Source organism: Heterocephalus glaber, unplaced genomic scaffold, assembly GCF_053883595.1.
Source record: "Heterocephalus glaber isolate CG9 unplaced genomic scaffold, H.glaber_assembly_v1.0 deba00001442, whole genome shotgun sequence".
Classification (NCBI taxonomy): domain Eukaryota; kingdom Metazoa; phylum Chordata; class Mammalia; order Rodentia; family Bathyergidae; genus Heterocephalus; species Heterocephalus glaber.
The window spans coordinates 21,162,353-21,187,464 of NW_028258296.1; the positions used below are offsets into that span (position 1 = coordinate 21,162,353).

Below are 25,112 nucleotides of genomic sequence, written 5' to 3' on the forward strand. Positions count from 1 at the left end.
TGAGAAGTATTTTAAGGTATATTTTAGTAACGTGAGTAGGGTAATTATGGTAACATCTATCTATTGAACACTAACAGTGTTAAACTAATAATAAGACTATGGTCTCTGATGTTCTTACATGTTCAGTTCAGGAAAGAATTCCTTATAATTACTGTTACATAACTATGAGCAAGGAGGACTGCTAGAAAAATGACAGTCTTACAATGGAAAAAAAATTATCTGTCTGTCTGTCTGTCTATCCATCTCACTAAAGTGTAGATCACTGTTACTGTTAAGGACTAAATGTCTATGTGCTCCCAAAATTCACACATTGAAATCCTACCCTTAATACTAATGCCTAAAAGTGTTAAGAGGTTACACTTTGTGTGGTGAGATGTTCAGGTGGAGCTCTCAAGAATTTGATGAATGTTATAAATGGGACTCCACAAAGCTCTTTAGCTATCTTTGCAAAATGTGAGGCACGATGAAAAGTTGGTAGTATGCAGTATGAAAGAGGACTCTTTACCAGAATCTGACTGGGCTGGAACTGTGATCTTGGACTTTCAGACTCTTGAACTGTGAGAAATATATTTCTGTAGTTTGTATGCCACCTTGTCTATAGTACTTTGTCATAGTATTCTGAAGTAACCAACTGTGCTTTTAAAAAATTTTATGTATTATAAAAAAAAAATCACAAAGTTTTAATTACTGGATAGTTTTATAACTAAACTAAGAGGTAACCATTAATAAACACTAACTTACACAGAGGGGGTATTTCACTAGGAAATTACAGATTGGGCCAAAGGTAAAGAAAATACGTTGTCATATAAGGTGTTAGTAGATGATTAATTGAATTGGTACCTTAAGCAGGAAAAAAAAGTCACTCTTCAACCAATCCTCCAAATTCAAATATAAAAAAGTAAAAGTATTCTGTGCTACTTTCAATCTTACTCATATTATTTTATTTAAACATAAGTACCTCATAAATCAATGAACAGGCTTTCTGTTCTCATAATAGGAAAGGCAAATGAATTTTATATGTAATGTTTAGAGTGCATGTAAAATTATGCTTTCTTTTTGCCTAAAACTAAAAAATATAGAGTGGCTCATTTGAAATAAAATCCATTTTAAAAAAGCTTGCATTCATCAGGACTGTATTAGTTCATACAAGAGAAGGCAATCAAATACTTTTGATAAGTGGCATTTAAAAAATGTGCATGTTAGTCCAAACTTTTATTTTTGTTTGTGATTTTCAAGTTTTTGTTTAAATGAGGCTTAAGGATACATACTTTCCTAGTTCTATCTCACCTTGAGAGAGCAGTTTTATAAAGTGAACAGATTTAGAGAGGTACACAAGATTTGATTTCCCTCTTTTTTCTTTCCTTTTTTAACCAAGAAACAGCAATTCCCAAAAATCTGAAATTTTGTTTTTGGAGGAAGATAAGGTTTTGACTTGAGCCTTAGTGTTTGGATGTCATTGTAGGACAGGTAGTTCACTTACATTTGCATTATGAAAGTCTTTAAAAATATAGTGGCTATGACTTGCTGTCACTTTTTCTTTATAGCTGCCCACAGTCACATGTTCAATGAATACATTAGTTGTTTAGGTAAAAGTAATTATATTTTACTTAATTTATAAAATATTTCTAAGGAATAGCTTCTATATAATAATGGGAATCAGGAAACAAAGTTTCTAATGTTGGTTCTGTTGGTAATTAGTTCTGTGATTTTAGATAACTCATGATCTCTCTGGGATTTAATTTTCTTCTGAAATACTAGAAGGTTATACAGATAATTTTAAGGGGCCATTTCAAAATCCAAAGAATAAATTTAAAATTTTACAAAAAGAAGTTGATAGCAATTGGACAGAATCCATCTGGGCACTGAAAGTATCTTTAATGAATATAATACATAGTCAATGGTTATTCTTGTAGCAGTTGGTCCTATTTGAAACTTTAAGGGGCTTTTTAATATGCCCTTGGGCTATACTTCAGCATTCATCACCCTGGATACATAATCAGGTTTCTCATTCTCCACTATCCCCTAGGTCAGTGATGGTGAACCTTTTAGAGCTTTCAATGGTACACAGAGCCCGCTGTGGCATGTGTGCCAGAGGTTCACCACTACTGCCCTAGATGCTGTCTGATCACCCTGGCTTGTTTTCATGAAAAATCCTATTAGGCCAGTTTAGTCAGAATCTCCCTTACCCTTTAGTTTCCCCGTAGTAATTTTCCATTCACGACCCCCACTCTGCTCCTTGGCTACAACTTCCCACTTGTAGATGCTATATTCAGAGCTCAGCCCACTGTCTCTCCCCCGTTGCAAAATCCCATTGTATCTGCTGTGATAGTTCTGAATAAAGCCTTTTTTACCAAACTTTAGCAAGTATCAATGAATATTTCTTTCTTTATTACACTGTACAACAACAAAATAGTTTTGACTGGTATTTTCTACTCTACAATGATGGTATTTCTGTTTGAAACCAAAAGAAGAGACTACTAATTTTGGACAACCTTATGGAATTTTCACAAAGCCAGAGAAGGCTGCTGATAAAATGATATCTGGACAAACATATGAATCAATGAGGCTGACAGTGATCCTGTTCCAAAGTGATGAATGATTATTTAAATTACCATAAATAGTGATTCTCTTGTGCTTCTGTTTTCTTAATCCAACAATTAGTTCCACATTGTTTTAAACAATTTCAACTTACTTCAGATCCTTTCTCTCCCTTTAGTCCTTGTTCACCTTGATCACCTGGTTCTCCCTTTAATAGGAGCCAAAACAGAAGTCACATGTAAAGCAGAGACAAAATAAGTCATATTAATGTTAACATTTTAAAACATTAGAATGATAGATCATGCTTCGAAAACTTACTGGGGGCCCTTGCTGTCCAGTGGCACCTCTTAGTCCTGGTACACCCACATGACCCTAGGAGTAGAAAAGATTATAACAATAAATAAAGACATGTAATTTAGAGAATACCGTACTATCACTTAAATTTGTAACAAAGTGTTGCAAAACTCAATTTAAATATCATAGATATTATGATTCTACTTAGAAATAAGGTAGAACATAATAGCCATTAGATATTATGATGAATATGAAATATTATGATAGGCAAGTATACAGTTTTGTTTTTGTTTCTTATGAGAATCAAAATAGTAGGCTGAATGGTAGCTTCCTAAGAGATGTGTATGCATTCATCCTCAGAACCTGTGAATGTGACTTTATTTGGAAAAAGAGTCTTTATAGATGTCATCAAATTAAGGATCTCAAGAAATGATTGTCCTAGAGTATACATGTGGGCCCTAAATCCACTAACAAGTGTCCTTTTAATAGATACACAGAGGGAGGAGGATTTAACAGGAGAGGGCCAGGTGAAGCTAGAGGCAGAGACCGGAGTGACAGAGCCACAGTAATGCTGACAGACACCAGAAGCTAAAAGAGGCAAGAAAGGAGTCTTCCCAAACCCTCTAAAGGGAGAGTGGTCCTACTCACATTTTAACTTCCATTTCCAGGTCTTTAGAATGGAAAGAAAAGATTTTTGTTGCCTTAAGCCACTCATTTTATGGTAGTTTGTTATAATAACATCAGGAAAGTGATATAGTCATTTCTTAATATTCGTGGGTGATTGGTTCCAGGACCCAACATCCAAGGATGCTGGAGTGCCTTATGTAAAATGTAGTATTTACATATAACCTATGCACATCCTCCAAACAACTTTAAATCATCTGTAGGTTACTTGTAATTTACATATAATATGAAAGCTGTGCAAATAATTGCTATACTGTATTATTTAGGGACTAAGGACAAGGAAAAAAGTCTGTACATATTCAGTACTGGTGTAATTCTTTTAAGAATATTTTTGATTAGGCCAGGGGGGATTTAGCTCAGTGGTTCTGCCGCCTGCCTCGCAAGCAAAAAGTCCCAAGTTTGATCCCCGGTACCAAAAAAAAGAGAATATTTTTGATCTATGGTTAGCTGAAACTGTGGAAGTGGAAGTCCAAAGGAATAAAGACTATAAGAACAAGTTTCTTTTTCAATATATTGCTCCTATAGAAGTGTACTTTGGTCTCCATTCCATTTAATATTGACAGTAGTTACTGTATATAATATCGAGAAATATCAAATGTCTCTGACATTCAGCAATCTATCATATAGTTTTCCTAATGAGGAATGCTGAGCTACCACATTTCCATTTTCAAGTGTGTAAACAGAAATTAGCAATAACCCAGAGGCATGTTAGGTGAAATTTGTGGTGAAGAATTCCACATGAAATCTCGTTTATCCTTTTTCATACTGTCCTCTTCACTAAGATTCCTTTCTTGCTACTTTCTCTGTGTTACAGAAAGAATGTTATAGAATAGACAGTTAGCAAGATCATCTTTTTCAGAGCTAGGAGAAGAAGGGATTGCATGTATAGGCTAACTATTCTCACAGAAAGGTCAATGGAAGCCTTCTTTGTTTGGATCTATGAGGCAATTATAGTTTCAAGTTTCAACTTCCTGCTAAAGAAAATGAATTCTGTTTAAGGAAATGTACAGTGGCATGAGAGAAAAGCTTGTTTGGGAAGATTTTTATATACCACATGGCCACCTAAATAGAAAAGTACTACTATAGGATCCTGTTTTGTTTAGTAGCAAAAGAGAAGCACAGTCAGCAAAAAAACCAGCATCAGAAATATCAAAAGGTGGTATGGTTCAAGTAAATTCAAATCCTTGTGGGTCATTTATCAAAAATGTTTCTGGAAATGAGTAGCTGGTGAAAAGCTTGAGTTACAAAATGCAGTAAGAGTGAGCATATGAGCTAATCACAAAACTCAGAATGATCTGTGGCCATCATCCTTGTATGTACAGAGGAGTTTTCAGAATGATGGTAGAATAACCAATATCTCATTTGGCTTTGTGAAGTCTAAACACAAATTTCATGAAGGGCAAACTGGCTCCATAGGAATTTCACTACAATTATTCAAATTTATCCAAATAAAAATTGGCAATGACCATTCTTATATAGTGGTTAAAATTAAATGTGCTATAGTAAATGTTATTATAAAATCACTTAAAAGAGGTTATGGGAAATGGTAGATTTTATCTGATGATACTGGTCATGAGTTAGGTTGGATGGCCAAGGGAAACTTGGAGAGGATTTTATAAAGGAAGTGATGATAAACTCAATCTTGAATGATGAGTGTTCCAGCCTGTAAAGCAAGGATATTCTGGCAAAGAGACAGACAACATGGAGAATAAATAAATTTCATGTGACAGAACAGGTTCAGTGGAGAATGGATTAGAGAAGGCTATGACTGGGGACAGTCTAGAAAAAAAAAGACTGGAGAAAATCAGTTTAAGAATGACAGTTATGTATCTATCAGTCAGTCCATTCAATCAGGCGAGAGTAAATCTGCCTTTCAGCAATAACCACAGGAAATTTTACCTTGAGAGAATGATGTATTGGATCAATTAACCATCAATTCATTTTATGAAAAGTCTGTTATATATAGGCTCAGAACTATAGGACTACAGAAGACAACAAGATTACTGTTTAAGTAGGTCAGGGAAAAGGGGAGTTTGAATGAAATTATGAAGGACAGAACATTTATGTAACTAAAGATTATATAATGTTGGGACCAGGCAGAGAATGTTGTGAGCAAGGAGAAAAGACAGAAACTATAGAGAGTTAGCAGATTACCATTGTTTAGTAACAGATAATGAGGGAAGAGATATAGTCAAGAACATTCTTAACATCAAGGTGATATTAAAATTATACTGAATAAATTTTGTACGTATTCTAATATAACTTTAGCTGGTGAAGTTGCTCTTATAAAATCTCTCTAACAAATGGAAGAGGTTAAGAATTGATTTAATCTTGGGAAGTGTAATGGTATTTATCCATCCATTTGACAACTTTATTTAACTAACATATACCTGGACTTTTTGTTCTAGAAATTGTAAGTATACTAATGAAAAAGAGACAATATTCCTACTGTCATAGATCTTACATTTTGGTGGCCGAAGATAGATTATAAGAAAAGAAACAAATTATGAAAAAGTAATAAGATGATATAGCATTAAATGTTGTGAAGAAAATTAGGTAATATGACACAAAATGGTAGTTATGGCCATTAAGGCCAGTTAAAGGCCAGTTAAAGTCTCCTAGATGGTAACATTTCAGTTGAGATCCGAATGATGTGAAGAAAGCAGTAGTGGACAGAAACAAAGATGATTTTAGGAATAGATAGTAGAAAGAGCTAGTCTGCTTCTAGTATCAATAAATATCAAAGCATTACTACTTATCTCAGTGGTGCTTATTTTCATTTGAAACTGCGAACCACAGAGAACCCTACTCAAATTTGGAAGCAAGGTGTAAACTTTCAGAAATTACCTTGTATCCTTCTGCTCCAGGTTCTCCCCTCTCTCCTTGTTCCCCTATTGGACCCTACAGAAGGAACACACAAAAACAATCAGTTTCATTGTTGTGATCATGAATGTAGATGAAACAATCAGTATGGTTTATTCTTTTCCCTCAAAAATCTAATATATTCATTTAATTCCACTAAATAATTCTAAATACTGAATTTCCATGACACCAAGCACTTTAAACTGTACTAAGCACTAAATCACCTAAAGAGATACTCATAATGATTCTGATAGGAAAAACTTAAGAAATGATGTCCAATTAAAATATGAATTTTAAATGAATAGTATAGTGTATGGTATAAATGATATAACATATCTTTAGAGTTAAAATGAGTGAAAAAATTTAAGCAAGATCATTTATTAATTCCATTAATTATATAAAATTATATTTAATGACCTTTACAAAAATATTTAACAATTAATTCTACTTTATTTTCTTTATAAAAATTCTATTGTTATTCCTTAATCTGAATTTTTTAATTCTCAAGGTATAAATTAACATAAGAAAATTGCACTTACAAACTTTAATCTTTAAGGCAGAAACTAACCTAATAGACTTAGTCTTACTCATTTTTAAAATATTTCTGAGGTAAAATCTTTAATATGATAAATTATTCAAATTACCTATCTAAAATGCACTTAAAACATGTTATATATTAGAACCTACAATCAGAAGAGAAACAAATTTAAAGAAGTTGACAAAACCATAGAATTTATTATGAAGCATTAATTGAAGAAATTTAACTTATCCCAGTGAAGATAAAATGAATAGAAATAATATAAAGACAATAATCTTTGGCTCTGTTTTAATTATTTAGGATATTTTTTGTTTGAGTTTCATGCTGGTCTCACATCTACTGGATAAAACTATCATAGTTATTATGTTAGCTTTTATTATATAGGCATTTATTATACTTTAGCTGATAATCTTTGATCCTGCCATACTTAAATCTGGGAAAACACAAGCACTTTCATATTACCATTTACCAATTTTTTCAATTTACTTTAAAATTTTTTTATTTTTCCCATATAACTCCCTCTCTTAATTGTTTAGACATACTAAATTATATTTGATAAAGAAACATTCATGATTGTATAAAGAAGTTTACAAGGTGGGTTGATTTAATCAGAAAAAGTAGAATCTCTCCTATTTCTAAACCAAAGTATAACTTTCTACTATCTTCAAAGAGCCAGATCAAAATATCAGGACTGATGACATATTCTTCTCCTGTGTTTTAGGATTATTTTTATGTTAAATGACACTATGTGAAAATTTAAAAATATAACCAATTATATATATTTCTGTGGGTTATGCATTTTTATTTTGCCCATTTAATTTACATGTCTTTTAGGCAAAGATTTAGTCAAACATGAATATAGAAATAGTTACTTAGATAATTAAAGCTACAATAACTATTTTTCAAAAACTATGGTTACAGTTAGTCCTTAAAATGCTTAATTAGAAGACTAGATCCATGATCTTTAAAGGTTGCTGATTATAACTGGTTTTAAGAGTTTTTAAATCACTGGGCAACTGTGTGTAAACTACTATGAACAGCATACAGATCAGATTTTAATACTTTAGAAATTAATCTTAATTTGATAATTAAAGAAATATTTGCTCTTAAAAAGTCAAAAGAATGTAAGTTTTATATGATCTCTGTAAAAAGTTATGCTTTTATGCTGACAGTTACATTTCAGAAGTTACTGTCTGAAACTCATATAGTAGGCTAAGGATGGTGACCTTCATATTTTTCACATATAAGACTTTCACATCATTACATTTATGATAGGAAATATTACTCTCCTATCAAACTGTGTTATAAAATTAACAAACTAAAACTCTTTGAAAAGATAAGATTGGTATTATGTCTCTATTATTATATTTCATCTTGATGTGTTAAAATAATTTTAGAAAAAAACCTACTGGATCACCTCGAGGCCCTTGTGGTCCTAGGACTGTGCTGTCTTCTCCTGGGTAACCCTAAAATGAAAATAATGATTTATTAATGAACAGCCTACTATTTTCTAATATTTTAGGAAATATATAATTTGCCTCTATCTTTTTAAGTGGAAAAATTTTACCTAAAAAGCTAAACATGTGATGTTTTGTGTAATAATTTATACAGGTATATGGCTCTTCTTGGAAATGTCAATCTGTTTTAAATACATAAAAATATCTTAAAAATTTTCTGAATGCATCAGTTTTCAATGACACCATAAATCAAGAGTATTACTGTAGTTGCTCCTAACTCATTTTAATATAAATTTTATTCATTTAGTCTAGAGACACACAATCCATTTCAATAAGGACTTAATTTTACTTTTACAAAACTATAGGCTACAAAATATTACACATACATTATTTTACCTCAATATTGAAATAACCAACAGAAGATATTTTAATAATTCTTTTTTTGTGTGTGTGGTACTGGGGATCGAACCCAGGTCCTTGCACTTGCAGGGCAGGCAGTGGAAGCACTGAGCTAAATCCCCAGTCCAAAAGGATTTTGATGGTTTTAGTACTTAAAGATACTTGGATTCCTTATTATTTATACATGTAGTACATACATATACTGCATCTTTTTTTTTTTTTTGGTACTGGGGATCGAACTTCGGTCCTTGTGCTTGTGAGGCAGGAGGCGGAACCACTGAGCTAAATCCCCTTTAATAATTTATTTAAATTTTAGCTCCTTGATATTTGTGTTTTTCTAGAATTTGCAATATTTCTACCTTAAAAAGTAGTATTTTTATCCCTTCAAAATATTTCCATGCATTCTTTCAGAAAAAAATCATAAATTCAATGTTTAACTTTAGAACTAAAATGACAGTACATACCTTTTCTCCTTTAGGTCCTGGTAGCCCAGAGAGTCCTGGTTGACCTTGATGGCCCTATAAAATACAAACAAGTAGGTAGTTGCTGTTTCATTGCTACATGCTCTATCTAACACATTAATCCCATTGTATTAGATACTGTGCTATTCTGAAAACAAAAAGGATTCACTCAACAGGAGGAGGAGAATTACAAAAGATGTGATTAAAAATACAATGTATATTTAAATTTTAAAAATATTTATTACAGTAAAAGACACATTGCCATTAATCCCCATCCAAAATTATACCCCTGACTTCAAACACACTTATCTTCTCATTTGTGTGACTTTCTAAAACAGTACTGGAAGATCTCTTTTTCGGTTTTAGTTGCACTGTCATTATTGTCTTGATGTCGTGAATCTATCAAAAATCTTTACCTTTCTTGGTCATTTTGACTTTGAGGGAGGAACCAGAAGTGACACAGTGCCAAATCTGGTGAAGAAGGTAGATGAGGACACACTGTAATGTTCTCACAGACCTGCCTTTCTGTTAGCAGCAGTCACCGTATTTTTTATCATACCTCAAAAAGATACTCATGAAGTTTTATCAGGAAGATTTAATCTTTGCACAGATGGAATTTTATCTTAAATATAAATGTTTTATGTGTGTATATACATGTATAAATATAAATATTTCAAAAATTAGAAATGTTTACCATATATCCTGGAATTCCTGGTTCTCCATCAGGTCCCATCAATCCTAAAGGACCCTAAAAAATAAATTAAATGTTAATGAGAAAGAAAACAAAATTGTTTGCATTATTAAATTTGTCTATTATTTACATTTTTACATTTAGATATTCATGGTTTGAAATTCTACTTAGTTTGAAATAAGAAAACAAAAAAATAATATCCCAACTTTTATCTTTTTCTTCTGAAACACAGAAGTTCCACAAGAAAGTCTATGGCTTACTTCTGGCATAAACATACTTAATCATATTAAAAGGAATACTTTTAGTTGTCAGAATACTACTGGTCACTAGAAAATTCTTGGAAATTTATTTTTATCTGACAGGCGTGTCACTAAATATTGAAAAGTGAAGTTTGAGAGGTTTTGATATTATCACATGTGGGATCCAGGAGAATTGCATGCTCATGGAGGATTCCAGATTGCTATGATGAATATGGTTTTATTCTGGTCAAAGTTGTTAAAACAGAAATATTAATAACTTATGTGTGATGATCAATCTACAATTTCTCATTATCAATATTTTACAGATAGGGAAACCATATAAAGACTAGGAAGTCTCCCTAAATTATTGAAAAGATGAAATGTTTTCAAAAAGCAAAAATTGACTATAAAAGTTCTATGTTTTCATATTACTGTATTAAAAAGTTTCCACAACTGTCCTATTTGAGTTTCAAATAAGTAGTATATAAGGAAACGAAGGCATTAGAATAGGTTTGTGATTTGCCTAATATCACACTAATCAAGTACTAGAACCAGCTCTCTTGATCCTGCATGTGTATTTCCTATTTGATTATACCACTAAAGTCCAAGTTCTAAAATAATTGATATTACAATTATTGACCATTAATTAGTAAATTTAAGCTAATTTGGTTAAGTTCAGGCTTCGTCTGAAAAAAGGACTTCATAAAATCAATTTTTAAAAACTTAACAAGATTTCAGCAATTACTGAGATGAGAAATGCAGAGTGGAGTTTATTCAATTCACACTACTAATTGAAAGTAACATGAGAAGTTACTGAAGTCCTCTAAGAAGCTAGTGCATATTGGATCATGATGGCTGAATGACATATGCTTATTTTACTAATCCTTTTGAGAGAAAGAGAGAAGCTATTTAGTTTTTTTTAATAACAACATTGAAGAACAAGTAAACATTATCAGTGGACCAAAATTTTGTGATTGAAGACAGGAAACGGGTGAAAATATGCAAAGAAGAAAAATGTTACATATGTACAAATGTTCTCAAACAGAAATCATACAGGTCATACTCTCTGGCTGTAATACAACATAAATAGAAATGAGCTATAAACACTAAAAATATCCATTTTAAGTATAAAAAACCTTTTTTTTGAAAAAAACTTTTAAATAACTCTTGGTAATTGGGAAATAAAATCTGAAATTTCAACCAGTTATAAAAAATAATAGTGAAAACACTAACATAAAAATATGAGAGGTATGACCAAAGTACCATTCAGAATGAAGGAGGTAGCTTAACATATAGTTATTGAATAAATTAATGAAATAAAACAAATGAGCTAAATACTTAATTCAAGAAGACATGAAAAAGAACCATATTATAAGCCCAAAGAAAAGAGAATGAAAATAATCTTAAAGAACAAATTAATAAAAATGAAAGCCAGAAAAAAAGTTGAGTAAAAACCAAAGTAGATTCTTTGAACTCATAAAATAGCTACACTTTCAACAAATTTGATTAAGAAAGAGAAGAGACATTAAAAGAAGGTCAAGGAAAGAGAACAGGGACATAAGCTCAGGATTTAAAAAAACTTTTACATTTTTTGTAGTGCTGAGAAATGAATCCAGGGCCTTGCACATGTTGGCAAGTGCTCTACCATCAAACTATCCTCCAACTCTAAAAAATTGTTTTTAATTGTAAGAAAATAGTAAATAGGGCCAGGGATTTAGCTCAGTGGTTTCCCTGCCTGATGCGCAAGCACAAGGACCCAAGTTCGATCCCCGGTACCAAAAAAAAAATAGTAAATACAAGTTTTATTTATTAAATTTGGAAATCTACATGAAATAGATTTTTTAGAAAATTACTTTAAAATTTATTTAAAAAATGGAAAAGACTGAATATAATAAAAAAGTAAAAAACCTAATAATAAAACAACGTTAAGCTCAGATTATTTTAAAGGCAGATTTTATCAAAACACTTTTTTTAATTTTAATTTTTTGTAGTTCTGGGATCAAATCCAGGGCCTTGTACATGCTAGGCAAATACTTTACCACTGAGCTACCACTCCAGTCCTCAACATCTGAATAACAGATAATATCTATGTTCCAAAACTATAGAACACAGAAAAATGTGGAAAGCTTACTAACTTATTTTGTAAGACTTGTTCATTTCTTATACCCAAACTCAATTAAGGATACTATACACTACACTTTAAAAAAATACCAAAGAACTACAGGCCTAGTTTACTTACAAATATAGATACAAAATTCCTAAAAGAAACTAAATGTAACAAACTAAAAATTCATACATAAAATATTAGAAAACCAAATACAGCAACAACAACAAAGAATAATGCAAACATACCTAAATAAGATTTGTCCTAGGAATTTGTGATCAATTCAACTTTTGGAAATCCACTAATGAATTTCCTTATATGAACAAAGGACAGGAAGTGTGACATTATCTAAACAAATGTAAAAGCATTTAATAAAATTCAACATGTCCTTATCAAAACTCTCATTTAAGAGTGAAAATAAATTTCTTTAAAGTAATAAAGGGTATGTTCAAAAACACAATTACAAACAATACTTGTGAATAAATATTTGAAGTATTTTCTCTAAAGTCAGGCACAGGACAAAGTTTCCATTATCATGACTTCTACTTACAAATTCTAGAAGTTCTAATCAATGTAATAAACTAGGAAAACAAATAAAGAAAGGTGATGAAGGGAGCCATAAGAATCACCTAAGTTCCTTACAGGAGGTGTAAGATTGGAATATGAAAACAATAGATTTCCTATACAATACTAGTAAGATGATGTGATGGAAAAAGGGTTTTATTAACAATGAGAGTAAAATTCATTTGAAAAGCTAAGAATAAACCCAACACAAAAGTATAATAACAAAGGAAAAGAAATAACTTTTTGAAGGATACAGTATATTAGAAGATATAAGTAAATGGGAAGACATACAATGTTTCTCTGTGAAAAGATTCAATACTAGAGGAAACTGATGAGCTGATTGGAAAGTTCTCACAAGAGAGGAAATCATAGTAAGAGCCAAACTTTCCTGAAAAATGAATTATTGAGTATTTACTCTAATAGATCTAAAAAAATACTGTAACCATATAACAAATACAGAGGTGTGTGTGCCAAGTGTAGTGTCTTATGCCTGTAATCCCAGTTACTCAGGAGATTGAAGCAGAAGAATCCCAGGCTCAAGTCTAGCCTGCGCAACTTAGTGAGAGCCTGTAAAGTAAGGAAGAAAGTTATAAGGTTGGAGATGTAGCTCAGTGGTAGAGAGCTTGCCTCGCATGTGCAAGGTTCTTGGTTCAATCCCCAGGAATTCCAAAAAACAAGAATACAAACAAACAAACAAAAAACCTAGAAAAACAACCCAAAACAAACAACCCTGAAAATAAACAGAAAGGAGGTTGATATGGACAGATTGGCAGATTAATAGATGGAAATTTATCTTCTATAAGTCATATACCCAAATAAATAAATAAACTCCATTAGCCTTAAAGAGTCAAAATAAAGCTGTAAGAGTACCAGGATTAGAACATGGAGGATATTTTTATGTAGTTTAGGTAGGGAAGGCATTTATAATGACGAAATAGAACAGGAACTGCAAAGAAAAAGACTGACAAGTTTGATTACTTAAAAATTGAAATGTTCTATATGGAAAGTTATCATAAACAAAACTAAAAGATAAACAAGAGACAGGGAAAGATTTGTAATATATTTTTTAACATATTTAACAACACTATATTTAAGATATATAAGGAGTGGTTGCAAATTAATAATAATAAGGAAAAAACAACAACCTAATGGAAAACATAAAATATAAATAAATAGGCAACTTCTATAGGAAAAAGTAGAAATTACTTAGTTGTTAATAGGGAAATATAAATAGAAAGAAAAATGAGATATATCTTCTCATCAGATTGGCAAACACCAAATAGATTAGTATAAAATGTGGGTGGTGGGACTGTAAATCTGGTGAAACCACTTTGGAAGTAGTTTGGAACAGGTGTCAAAATTTAAAAAGTAAATACTTTTATAGCAAGAAAATTCATGGTTGACTACTTTGAAAGCAATATTCATTAAATATATTGCTTTTTCTGTTTATTAAAATTAATCATATTATGTAATATTTTTGAACAAGCAGCCCAAAGACAGAGAAATATTAGTAATTGAAACAAAAGGAAGCAAGAAAGGGCTGAAGTATTAAAAGGTCAGTAAGTAATGGAATGTGTAAAATGAGCCTCAGGCAAATCTTACTCAGACAAAAAATGATTATGCAATGGTCTCTTAAAGGTCTTGGTGAAAAATCTTTGATTAGTGACATTTAAATGAAGGTGAGAAAATATACCTGCATTTTGTAAAGATGTTTATGAAAGACTCAGAAGACTAAATCACATAACCTTTTAAATATTTTGCATCTCTTTCATGCTGTGACTTTCTGGACAGGTCCGAAATATAGCAGCAATAAAATTTTGCTATTGCAAGTTCAGAAATGTCATGCTACACTTGTTTCCAATAGCATGCAAAGTTCATGCAAGAAATTAAAGATATAAATAGATGTTATAAGAGTTGTAACAATGGTTAGAAATATAACCTTCAGATAAAGCATGAGTAATCCAAGCATAGAAAGAAAGCTCATTTCAAGTAAACTTAATTTTCAAATCAATTTGTCAACCATTACAACATATTTTACAAGATATGAAATCTTGATTTTAAGTGCTAGGCATATAAACTTTTCCACTTAGTTTAAGAATTATAATCTGATTTTTAAAAACCTCATTTCATATTTTATTTCCATTTTCAGTGCTTTTTTCCCTTTCCTTTTCATGTCCAGAAACCACTAAGCCATTTAAGTACTGTGGAATGCTTAAAATTCTCCACATCCCATGGAGATAGATTATTTTCAATGGAACTATTGCCTTCTCTGTAAAGTTAATCAAGAGATGAAGCTTTAAGGTCATGGAAACGTTTCCTTTCTATCCACAGTAACTCAGTTCTAGAAACAAATCAAATACTGACCACAGCACCTCTAGTTCCTCTGGCACCCTTAGGCCCACTTTCCCCAATTTGTCCAGGAGCACCTCTGCTTCCAATTTCTCCTATGGGTCCTATTTGTCCTTTATCACCCTGCAGATGACATAAGTATGAGAGAAAAGTAAGAAAAACAATTTCATACTTCTTGAATTACTCCAGGGGATACTCAGTAAGCAAAACCTTTAAATAGCAACTCTGCATTAAGTTAACACTGTTATAAACCACAACTGACAATAATAACACACTGTCAGCACACAAATTGTTTGAAAAATAAAAGTAATTTTGGAAAAAGAAGGCTAGAGATAATTTTGACCAACCGAGGTGATAGCTACTGCTCATGCTGAATTCCAAATAATCAACTTTTTATTCTAAATTTGTTATGTATGAGTATATGCATATATAATTGTTAACATGAGAAGTCTACTTCCATAGAGAATTTCAGTGTTATAAAGTGCAAAAAAAATAGCCTTCAGTGTACAGTTCCATATATTTAGGATCACCACTCACAAGTTTAGAGTATGCCTTCAAATAGCCACATCATTTTAATATCCTTTTACATCCTTCTGAAAACTAGTTACCTTCTATTTCTTATTATACTGATTGGCCCTGCTCTAGTACCAAAATACAGCTACTCTTATACAATGTTTTCTTAAAGTGGGAAATAACTGTGACCACAGTCATGAAAATTTTGGTATTTCTAGAGGTTTATGGGCTTTATTTTACTTTTTGAGGATAGCAGGCTGTTGAAAAGATCTACATCCTAATGGTTAGGGTTTAGAATCCATTTTACTATGGATTTTCTGTTTTGTATGTATGTATGTATGCGTGCATGCATGCATGTATGTATTTATGCCTTTATGTGGTGCACCCGGGGCCTGGCACATGCTAGGCAAATAAGTGCTCTACTACTGAGCTATACTCCTAGCCTTCGTATTGATTTTAGACATATTACTATGCATGACGAAAATATTGGGATTATTTTAATGGGCATGAATAGCAACTAAGTTACTTCATTCATTTCTTTTTTTTCCATTTTTTTTTATTCCTCTATTGTCTGAAAGTTCTAAGTTTGAGAAATATAACTGCAGAAATATAAGAACTGGACTTTAGGAACTAGACTATTATCTAATTAGAATTATAACAAATATATTATGAACTATTATAGTCCAGTGGGAAAACTGTTCCTGTGCTTCATCAATATTTGAGCAAATTATTGATCCCATGAGATGATAATGTATCAGAATTTTACAAATATATAATTTTTAGTAAAGTAAGCAAATGACACAAAACCTGGATTTGTGGTTCCTCTTATGTGAGAAAGATAAATTCAATCATTGATCTTTTCAACTTAGAAAAACATTAATAATAAAGCTAGAAACAATTATAATCATAATTTTTTCTCTTAAATACACTACTGAGCTTATCAAATAGCATAAATGCTATAGTATTTTCATTTTATCTTTTTTCTTGCCCATCATCTACTAAAAGGCTTTTTGACAAACAAGTGACAAAGGAAAAGCAAAGAGATTTTATAAACTACAAATTGGAAAATTGGCCCTTAGATAATCAAAGTGACAAGCACTCCTAACTGGAATTAAATATTAATTTATGCAAATGTATTTTTCAAAGTTAAATTCTAAATCTTTGTTACTTACATCTAAATCATTACAGCTTCCTATGGAGCACTGAGGATACAAGAAGAAAGCAAGCTAGCATAAAAAGATGTATAAAAATTACCTTTTTTCCTGGACGACCTTTTTGTCCGAGAGTCCCCAAAATTCCTTCTGGCCCCTGAATATTCAATATATATAAGAAAGAAAGAAATAGTTAAAGAAGAATGAAATGTTCAAATATTTGTGTCAGATAATCATTTGGCTGAACACTAAATACGAGGGTTACTTTTCAACAATATTATGTTTGGTAATTATTTAAAAAGATGTCACAGTGATTTAAGAGGCTAACTTTTATTAGTTACAAAGGTCACCCACAGAAACTTAGCAAATAGGAAAAATTAAAGTGCTCTTTAGGAAGAAAATTAATTTTAGAATCCCATTTTAACTAATGTAATTAAAGGTAGTTAATGTAAAGTAAACTGAAATTCATCTTCAGCACTTTTATGACCTATTGTGAGCTCAATGTCTTGGTGAAAGAATAGGATTATAAAATATATCTAATACATGGTCAAGGAAAATCTCAAAATCTCACTGAAGTAGAGAGGATTAAAGAGATATTCTTTGACCTGTGGAGAAAAAGGAGAGAAGGAAATACAGGGAGAAAAAAGGAAGTAGTCATATTAAACTTTAAAAAGATAATATTTTCATTTCAATTGATGTTTTGTTTAACCAAAAGTAGCTTAAAAGTTTTCAGTGTACACTATTTTTAGTAAAGAGTGGGATACCATATGAATTTTCAGATCAACAACAGTCAGGCTGTTAAGTGTGATCCATAGTAAGCCAGGTTACAAGTTTTAAAATGACTAATAATTAATCCCAACATTCGTTTTATTAGTTGGAAATGTAAATGGAAATTTCAAATTCGCATCCTCAAAGCTTAGCAAACTACAAAAAAGCTTGGCAAACTGCAAAAATCATGTAGACAAGAAATAAATTGTGGTTTACCACTGTGCTATGTAGGCTCTTGATAAATATTTGTTGAATGAATAAACAGATACCTAAGAAAATAACTCATGCCTTGTGTGTCACAGCAAATGCTCTTCTAGCCTCAGAAAGTACTGAATTTAGAGGCCAAAGCAGTTATGCTCTATTGCTGTAATTACAGCTGCATCCAGAGGTAGAAATGATAGTTGCACTATTCGAGGAGTTCTATGTAGCTAATAAGGTCTTTTAAAAACCAAATGCTGTAGGGACTGTGGGCAAAAAGGAACCCTTTTCCACTGTTGGTGGGAGTGTGGAGTGGTGCAACCATTGTGGAAATCAGTGTGGAGATTTCTCAAGAAACTAAAACTAGAGGTTCCATTTGACCCAGCTATAACTCTTCTTGGTATCTTCCTGAAAGGATTAAAAGTGATATATTCACATTCAGGTTTATAGCAGCACAGTTTGTAACAGCTAAATCTTAGAAACAGCCAAAATGCCCATCAACAGACGAGGGGATAAAATAGATGTGTTTTTTTTTATACAATGGAGTACTACTCTGGCAAAAAGAAGAATGAGCTTCAGACATTTATAGTTAAATGTATGGACCTTGAGACCATACTCATTTTTTAAAAAATTCATTAAGTTTATTGGTAAATTTTAGGTGTACAATATGATGACATTCATCATTGGGAATTTTTACCTTTACATGATATGTCTTGGTTCTTATTTTTTTCACTATTCCCCTGCCCTCCCTTCAACCTCTCCACCCCTCCCTATTTACAAAGACTTTGTTTCTGTTTTTTTCCTTTTCTTATATTTATTCCTTTCCCCTTTCCTACCCCTCCCACTTCCCCTTCCCCTTTGGGCCTTATCTTCCTATCTCACATTATCTATTATACATTTTGATCTTTATTTATACTTTCAGTTTCTCACACCAGAGAAACTATTTGGTATTTATACATGTGTGTCCTATTTATTTCACTTAAGAGTATGCCCTCAATGTGCATCTATTTAGCTATAAATGTCTCTAGTTTTTGAGACCATACTCTTAAGTGAAGTAAATTGGACACACATGTTTAAATACTGCATCGTTTCTCTGGTGTGAGAAACTGAAAGTGGAAATAAGGACTGAAATGTATAATGGATGTTGGGAAATGGGAAGAAAGTGTTCATATAGGAAGGGCAACAAGGGAGGAGGGAGGGGGAAAGGAAGGAAGGGATAAGAAAAAAAGTGAAAATAGAAGGAAAAAACGGAAACAAAGCTTCTGTATATAGGGAGGGCAGGGAGTTTAATGGGGGGGAATGGGGTAAAATAAAATAAAATTTATTAAAAAAAGAAAAAAGAACATCTGAGTGTGCATGCATACACACACAAACTCATGCACATGAAAGAGGCTGATTAAACTTTATAGAAGATAAGAGTGTGAGTTTTCAAAAGCCAGATTACACCAGCAGCTTCATATTCTGCTTCTGGTACTTAATAGCTATAGGGCCTGGTAAGATTACTTAACTTCTAAAGGTCTAGGTTTCCTTTCTAAGTAAAAGGTGTATAATAAAACTTCTTTGAAGGGTTACTAAGATCAAATGAGATGATGCATATGAAGTTTGGAAAGTACTAGTCTTACAATAAAGAGCTCAATAAAGGTTAGTCTTCACTAACTTCTGCTTTTTAAAGTGTATTATGTGATATTTAAATATATAAAGACATTAAAAGATAAAATAAAAATCCATGTACTCACCATCCACTTGAAGTAACAGGATCAATATATAAAATATATTATATATTTAAAGTACCATATACAATATACCTTTCCAGATATGATCCTAACTCCCCACTCAGGTACAATCATCCTGAATGTGTTTATTATTTCATGCATTTCTTTCTACTTTTACCCCATTTATATGTATCCCCAAGTAATATATCATTATTTTGTATCTTTTTAAACTTTAAATAAGCAGTATCTTACTTTATGCATTCTTCTAAAACTTACGGCATTTTGTTTTTATACTTATTTCATCCTTTCACTTTTTTCTATTACAGAATTCCATGTCATCAAACCACAATGTAACCATTTTCTCAATGATTAAATTTTTGGTTTGTTTCTCCTGTGGCAGACAATGCTGCAATAAACAATCCATGCATACCTCTTTTACGCATGTCAAGATTTTTTGTTTTTTTTTAGTATATAACCTGGAGTTCACCTGCTGGATTGTAGGATATGTACATTCTCAAGTATACTAGTTATTGCCAAACTGTTCTCCAAAGTGGTTTTGCCAATTTCTATCCCCACAGCAATGTTTAAGAATTCTATTTACTATATATCTTCTGTAGTGTTTGATACTATCAGGCTTTAAATTTATTCACCATATGAGGGCAAAATGATGTTTTTTGTGATTTTAATGTTACTTGTTATTAAGGAGAAATGAATATCTTCTCAGAAAGTTATTAGATATCTAGGTGTGAATTTCTGGTACTTATCTTCCTCCACCCTTTATTCTACTTGACTATCCTTTTCTTCAGTTATACATAAAAGTTTTTGAACATATTTGTATTTTGCTCATTCTATATATTAAAAATCTCTTCTAGTCTGTAACTTATTTTATAAATTTGTATATTATCACAAGTTTGCAGTTTCAATGTAGTCAAATTCTTTAACATTTTCGTGTTTCTTTTAGTGTTTTATTTGAGATCCTTATTGCTTTCTTTTTCCCGATGAGATCATAGAATATTCTCTTAAATGTTTAAGTGTTTTAAAATTTTGATGTATAAACCAATTAGGGGAGAATTGATAATTTTATTATATTAACCCTTCCCATCCATGAATATAAAATATTTGTCCATTTAGCTCTTTGATAAATTATTACAGTTTTTCAAAGTATAAAATTTTTCTACAAATTTTTAATAGATATTTTGCTTTATAGATATATTGTTACATTTATTCTGAGGTACTCAATTTTGTTGCTAATAGTATTGAAATTTCTACTTAAAAATAGCTTTCTAACTCTTTGTTGGTACAGAAGAATAGAGTCCATTTTGCATATAACTTTATATTTTGCTGAAGTCTCTCATTGGTTCTTATGATTTATAGATTATTTCTTTTGTTTTGGTGTACTGGCTGGGGCTTTGAGTACTTATGGTTTTAAATACCATTTTTTTCTTTACTGGAACATTCCCAATAACATTCAAATAGGCTTAAAATTACAGTGGTAATCTTAGTTCATTTCTCTGACGTTTCACCATTAGGTATGATAGTTAATGTATGAATAATAAATTTTGCCAAATGTTTTTTGTTTCATCTATTGGGATGATAATATTTTCCTTGTTTAATTTGTAAAACATGTGATTTACACTTATGATATTTTAATATATTAAACCTTTGTTGTGATACAGGGGTAAGGTGGAATTCACAGAACCCTTAATTATATCAGTTCTCCACAACTGTACCAAATTCAAATACAAATTTATCAGCTGACACATGGTGATACTACCTAACAGCAAAAAATTCAGCTTAGGCATCACTGTGTTTATGTACCTGTTTAAGTATTAACAATTTATGGATTTTCAGCACATAATCACAATAAAAGTGCTGATAATGATGAATAATATTAGTCTTATAAATGTTTGCAACTGAGACATTTGTTATTAACCTATAAAATAATTCCATATTTATGTCTATTTTCACACCTCGTTTTTAAGTTAGCAACCTTGTCTTACAATGCTTTAAAATACTCTAGCAATTAAGTTAGGTGTTGGAAGTTCTTCTTCCCAAGCCTAATCTATGAGCTTCCTGGTTGCAAACCCACGTGTTCTGCCTCCAGTCCCTTAGAGAGAAAGAAGAGTCCATTCTCACTCTGAGGCCAGCTCCTCACTTGTGCTCTGGCCTATCCTTCTAAAGGCGCCTTCTCTCTTACTTGCACTAGTAATTTTTCTTTCCTAGATCATTCATAGCAACATTTAAATAGGCTTCTTACAAAAAAATCCTTGATCTTATGGGTCTCCCTTCTTTCCTTCCTTTTCATGCATTCATTTCTCCTGTACTTTTCTAGATCCATTTTCTGTTTCTCCCTCATAGCAAAAGTTTTTGAAAAACTTGTTTATGCACCTTGTTAATATTTCCTTACTTCTCATTCTCTGTTCATTTCGGTCTTTGTTCTTACCATATTTCTGAAATTGACTTTATAGCCCAATCTAATGCCCACTTATCTAGCTCATTTTATTTAAAACATTTTTCTTCTCATTCTAAAAAAATTAAGCCTCTGTTTTCATAGCAACACTATTCCCTGGTCTTCCACTCACAATATCTCAAATAAAGGCTCTTCCTTTGCCCAAGTTTTTAATATTGAAGAGTCCTCTGCTCTTTTATCCTTTTTGATGATTTAATCCTGTCCTCATGGCTTTAAATACTATTTATAATATAACACTTCCTAAATTATTTAACCTGTACTTTACACTAGTTAACTTCTGATTATCCTACTTGATGACATCTCTTTAGGTGTTTTGAATTCTTTTCTCCACCCCTAAACTACTTCTCTCCATCTTTCCCACCTCCATTGCCATGGGAAATGTTTTGGATGTTACTAAACTACTTTTTTCTTTGCCTTTTTGCATATCAGGACTTTGCTTTTTTTTTTTTTTTTAGTCAAGAGAGTTCATATGCCTGATGGCTGATTGTCTTAAGAGAAGATTTTTCTACTTTCCTTGTTTCCATCTTTTAACATTTCACAAGTGGAGCATGGAGTACTCACAAGGGTGTCCTGTATGGTAGAGAAGATACATTTTTATCACTGTAAGGCTATTAGTAAATAGTAGATGAATGAAAATATGATCTAGTTCTAGGAGAAGTAAAGAGAAGCCTAGGTGCTTGCACTGAGGTGTGTCCTCAACCGTTCTCTCTTTCTTTCTTTGATTTTGAGACAAGCTAGCCTCATCACATGCTTTTCTAATTGAAATTTATTTTGTTCTTTCCCTATAAGTTAATTTATCCCTTGATAACCAATAATCCTAGATAGTATTAAATAAAGTTTAGAAATTATACAGTGATTCCATAAGAAATCATTGAAAAGGCTTTTCAGACATACTTTAAATAAAACCCAAATTTCTTATCCTGGCTTATAAAGTATTTCATGTCTACTTTTTAACTATTTCTTCAAGCTCAGCTGCAACAACTTTTCAGTCTTCATTATGCTACAACTGCAGTAGCTTCCTTTTCATTTTCTAAAAATACAGTACTTAGCTCATTCTCATCTCTACATTTTGGTCCTTGCTGCTTTATCTACTTTGAAGGATCCTCCTACAGTTTCCTCGATGATAAATTCCTTTTATTTCTTCTGGTTTCAAGCTAATAATCCTTTACTCAGAGAAGCCCCTCACTGCTCTAGCATAAATAAATTCTCTTAAGCAGCTGGCTTTCCTACCCTTCATCTGTCATTTTCATTTATAATCCTTTTTATTTACTTATATTTTAAATTTCATTTTTCATCAACCCATTTATTTACATCATTCATTATCATAATTGACAATGCTCTTTAGTCTATTGGTAGGGTTCTCCACTAGATTATAAAGTCTGAGATCAAGGACCTTGTTTTCTATTGTGTGCTCAGTGCTTAGCAGAGTTCGTGGCTCACAGAAAATACAAAACTTTGTTGAATTAATGAATGAGAAAGTACATTTTATAGTATTAGAGTCTATAAGATTGAATAAAAATTTAGAAATATAAGATAATGGTGTTTTAAAATCAAAGAACCTTTTCTTCCAAAGAACACTTATGCAGAAGCTGATATGTTAAATAGACATAAAATGATTTTTTTTCTGATTGAAGTAGGAATAGAAGGAACAGAGCCATGCTAATTCAATGACCCTCTTGACACACCATCTTGGGAGGTTCTGCATAGCCCCAGCTCCTTTATTATGTGTAATGTATGAACTGAGAAACCTAAGAAAGACTTTCCCAACAACGCACATTTCTTTAGTGAGAAATCAGAAATCTGAACAATGGTTGCACAATGGTCAGTGGAGAGCTTTTTATTTCTGTGTTGCTTTATAACAAAACAGTTCAGGACAAATAAATATAATACCAGAGTCATAGAGACCACTCATCTGCCAGAATAAGACAATGCTTTATTCTTGAATGCCACTTAATGCCCCCAGCCTCAAATTCCCAACTATTATTTTTCAGAGTTTCTGAGGCAACTATTTCAGAAAGAAGTGCCAGGTATATCTTATATTTTCTAAGTACTGGTATTTCTCTCATCATTATGACATTGTTCTTAAGCTCTTAGTAAAAAAGCTTCTTAGAGAAGGGTGTTTTATTTCATTTCTTCTTGCCTTAGGCTAATTACCTGTACTTAATCTCATACCACCTTAAAAGGACCAGAAAAACTTCATCCTCATAAAGTCTATCAAACTTTTTTCCTAAAGGAATGAAGCAAGAAAATTTCATTGTAATACTTTCTACTTTGGAGTTCATAGCTCCACATGTTTAGATATTAGACACCATAGTGGCAGAATTTTTAGAAATGGATGACAGACCATAAATTAGGCAGATGTTTCTTGTCAGTTGCTTTCCAATCCTTTTCTCATACACAGTTGTGCATTTAGGCAATTAAACATTGTAGCATAGAATTCAAACAAAATATATAAAATTTTCTCCTCTTTAAAGAAGTTTATAGTAGCTTAGATTTGGAATTTGTTAACTGATGCTTCCTTTGCTGTACTTTTCAATCCAGATCTAATTCTTAATTGTCTAGGAAATAAGATGAAGTTCTTCTTCTGGGAAAAAAGTGAAAAATTTTTTTCTTTCAATCTTTTGCTTGTTTATTTTCTAAGAATCTGAAGTAGCATCTTTGTAGCATTGCCTAAGGAAAAAATTTAAAAGTACAAAATAAATCCAACATCAGGCTGTCTGATTAAGCAATAGTTCCTTGGATCATGAAATTCTTTTGAAAAAAATATGCCACAGTATTTTTATTGAGTTTATAAGCTGAAAGGCATTTAAAATTCCAAGGAGAACAACAAAAAGAATAAAAAAGAAACACACATGTGTTGTTACTAAAAAAGGCGGTAAAGATGTGTACCAGGCAGGATTGTTCCTGGGAAAAATTATGAAGCAGATGAAATCCCTGTTTATCATTTTTCCATGCCTGGTTTTGAGCCCTCTTTTCATCTCTGCTCTCTCCAACAAAGCTGTCAAGCTTCATCACGCCTTTCTGCAAGTCCTGGCTTTGTTATGCCATGTTATGTTTTCTCAGTTCTATGTTCCTCCTCCCCACCAACTTTTTTTTGGTACGGGAAATCAAACTCTGGAC

The 25,112-nt window shown here is 31.8% G+C and overlaps 1 protein-coding gene across 4 annotated transcripts in view; it reads right to left on the reverse strand.

The window, feature by feature from the left end:
• Col24a1 (collagen type XXIV alpha 1 chain) overlaps positions 1 to 25,112 on the reverse strand; it is a 313,236-nt gene that overhangs the window by 74,090 nt on the left and 214,034 nt on the right. For all 4 annotated transcript variants that reach the window (XM_021255434.2, XM_004841343.4, XM_021255435.2 and 1 more), the window contains exons 39-46: positions 16,948 to 17,001; positions 15,196 to 15,303; positions 9,928 to 9,981; positions 9,237 to 9,290; positions 8,326 to 8,382; positions 6,364 to 6,417; positions 2,857 to 2,910; positions 2,693 to 2,746 (exon numbers count right to left, since the gene is read on the reverse strand). In XM_021255434.2, the coding sequence (XP_021111093.1) occupies positions 2,693 to 2,746; positions 2,857 to 2,910; positions 6,364 to 6,417; positions 8,326 to 8,382; positions 9,237 to 9,290; positions 9,928 to 9,981; positions 15,196 to 15,303; positions 16,948 to 17,001 (489 nt within the window). The remainder of the gene's footprint in view (positions 1 to 2,692; positions 2,747 to 2,856; positions 2,911 to 6,363; positions 6,418 to 8,325; positions 8,383 to 9,236; positions 9,291 to 9,927; positions 9,982 to 15,195; positions 15,304 to 16,947; positions 17,002 to 25,112) is intronic.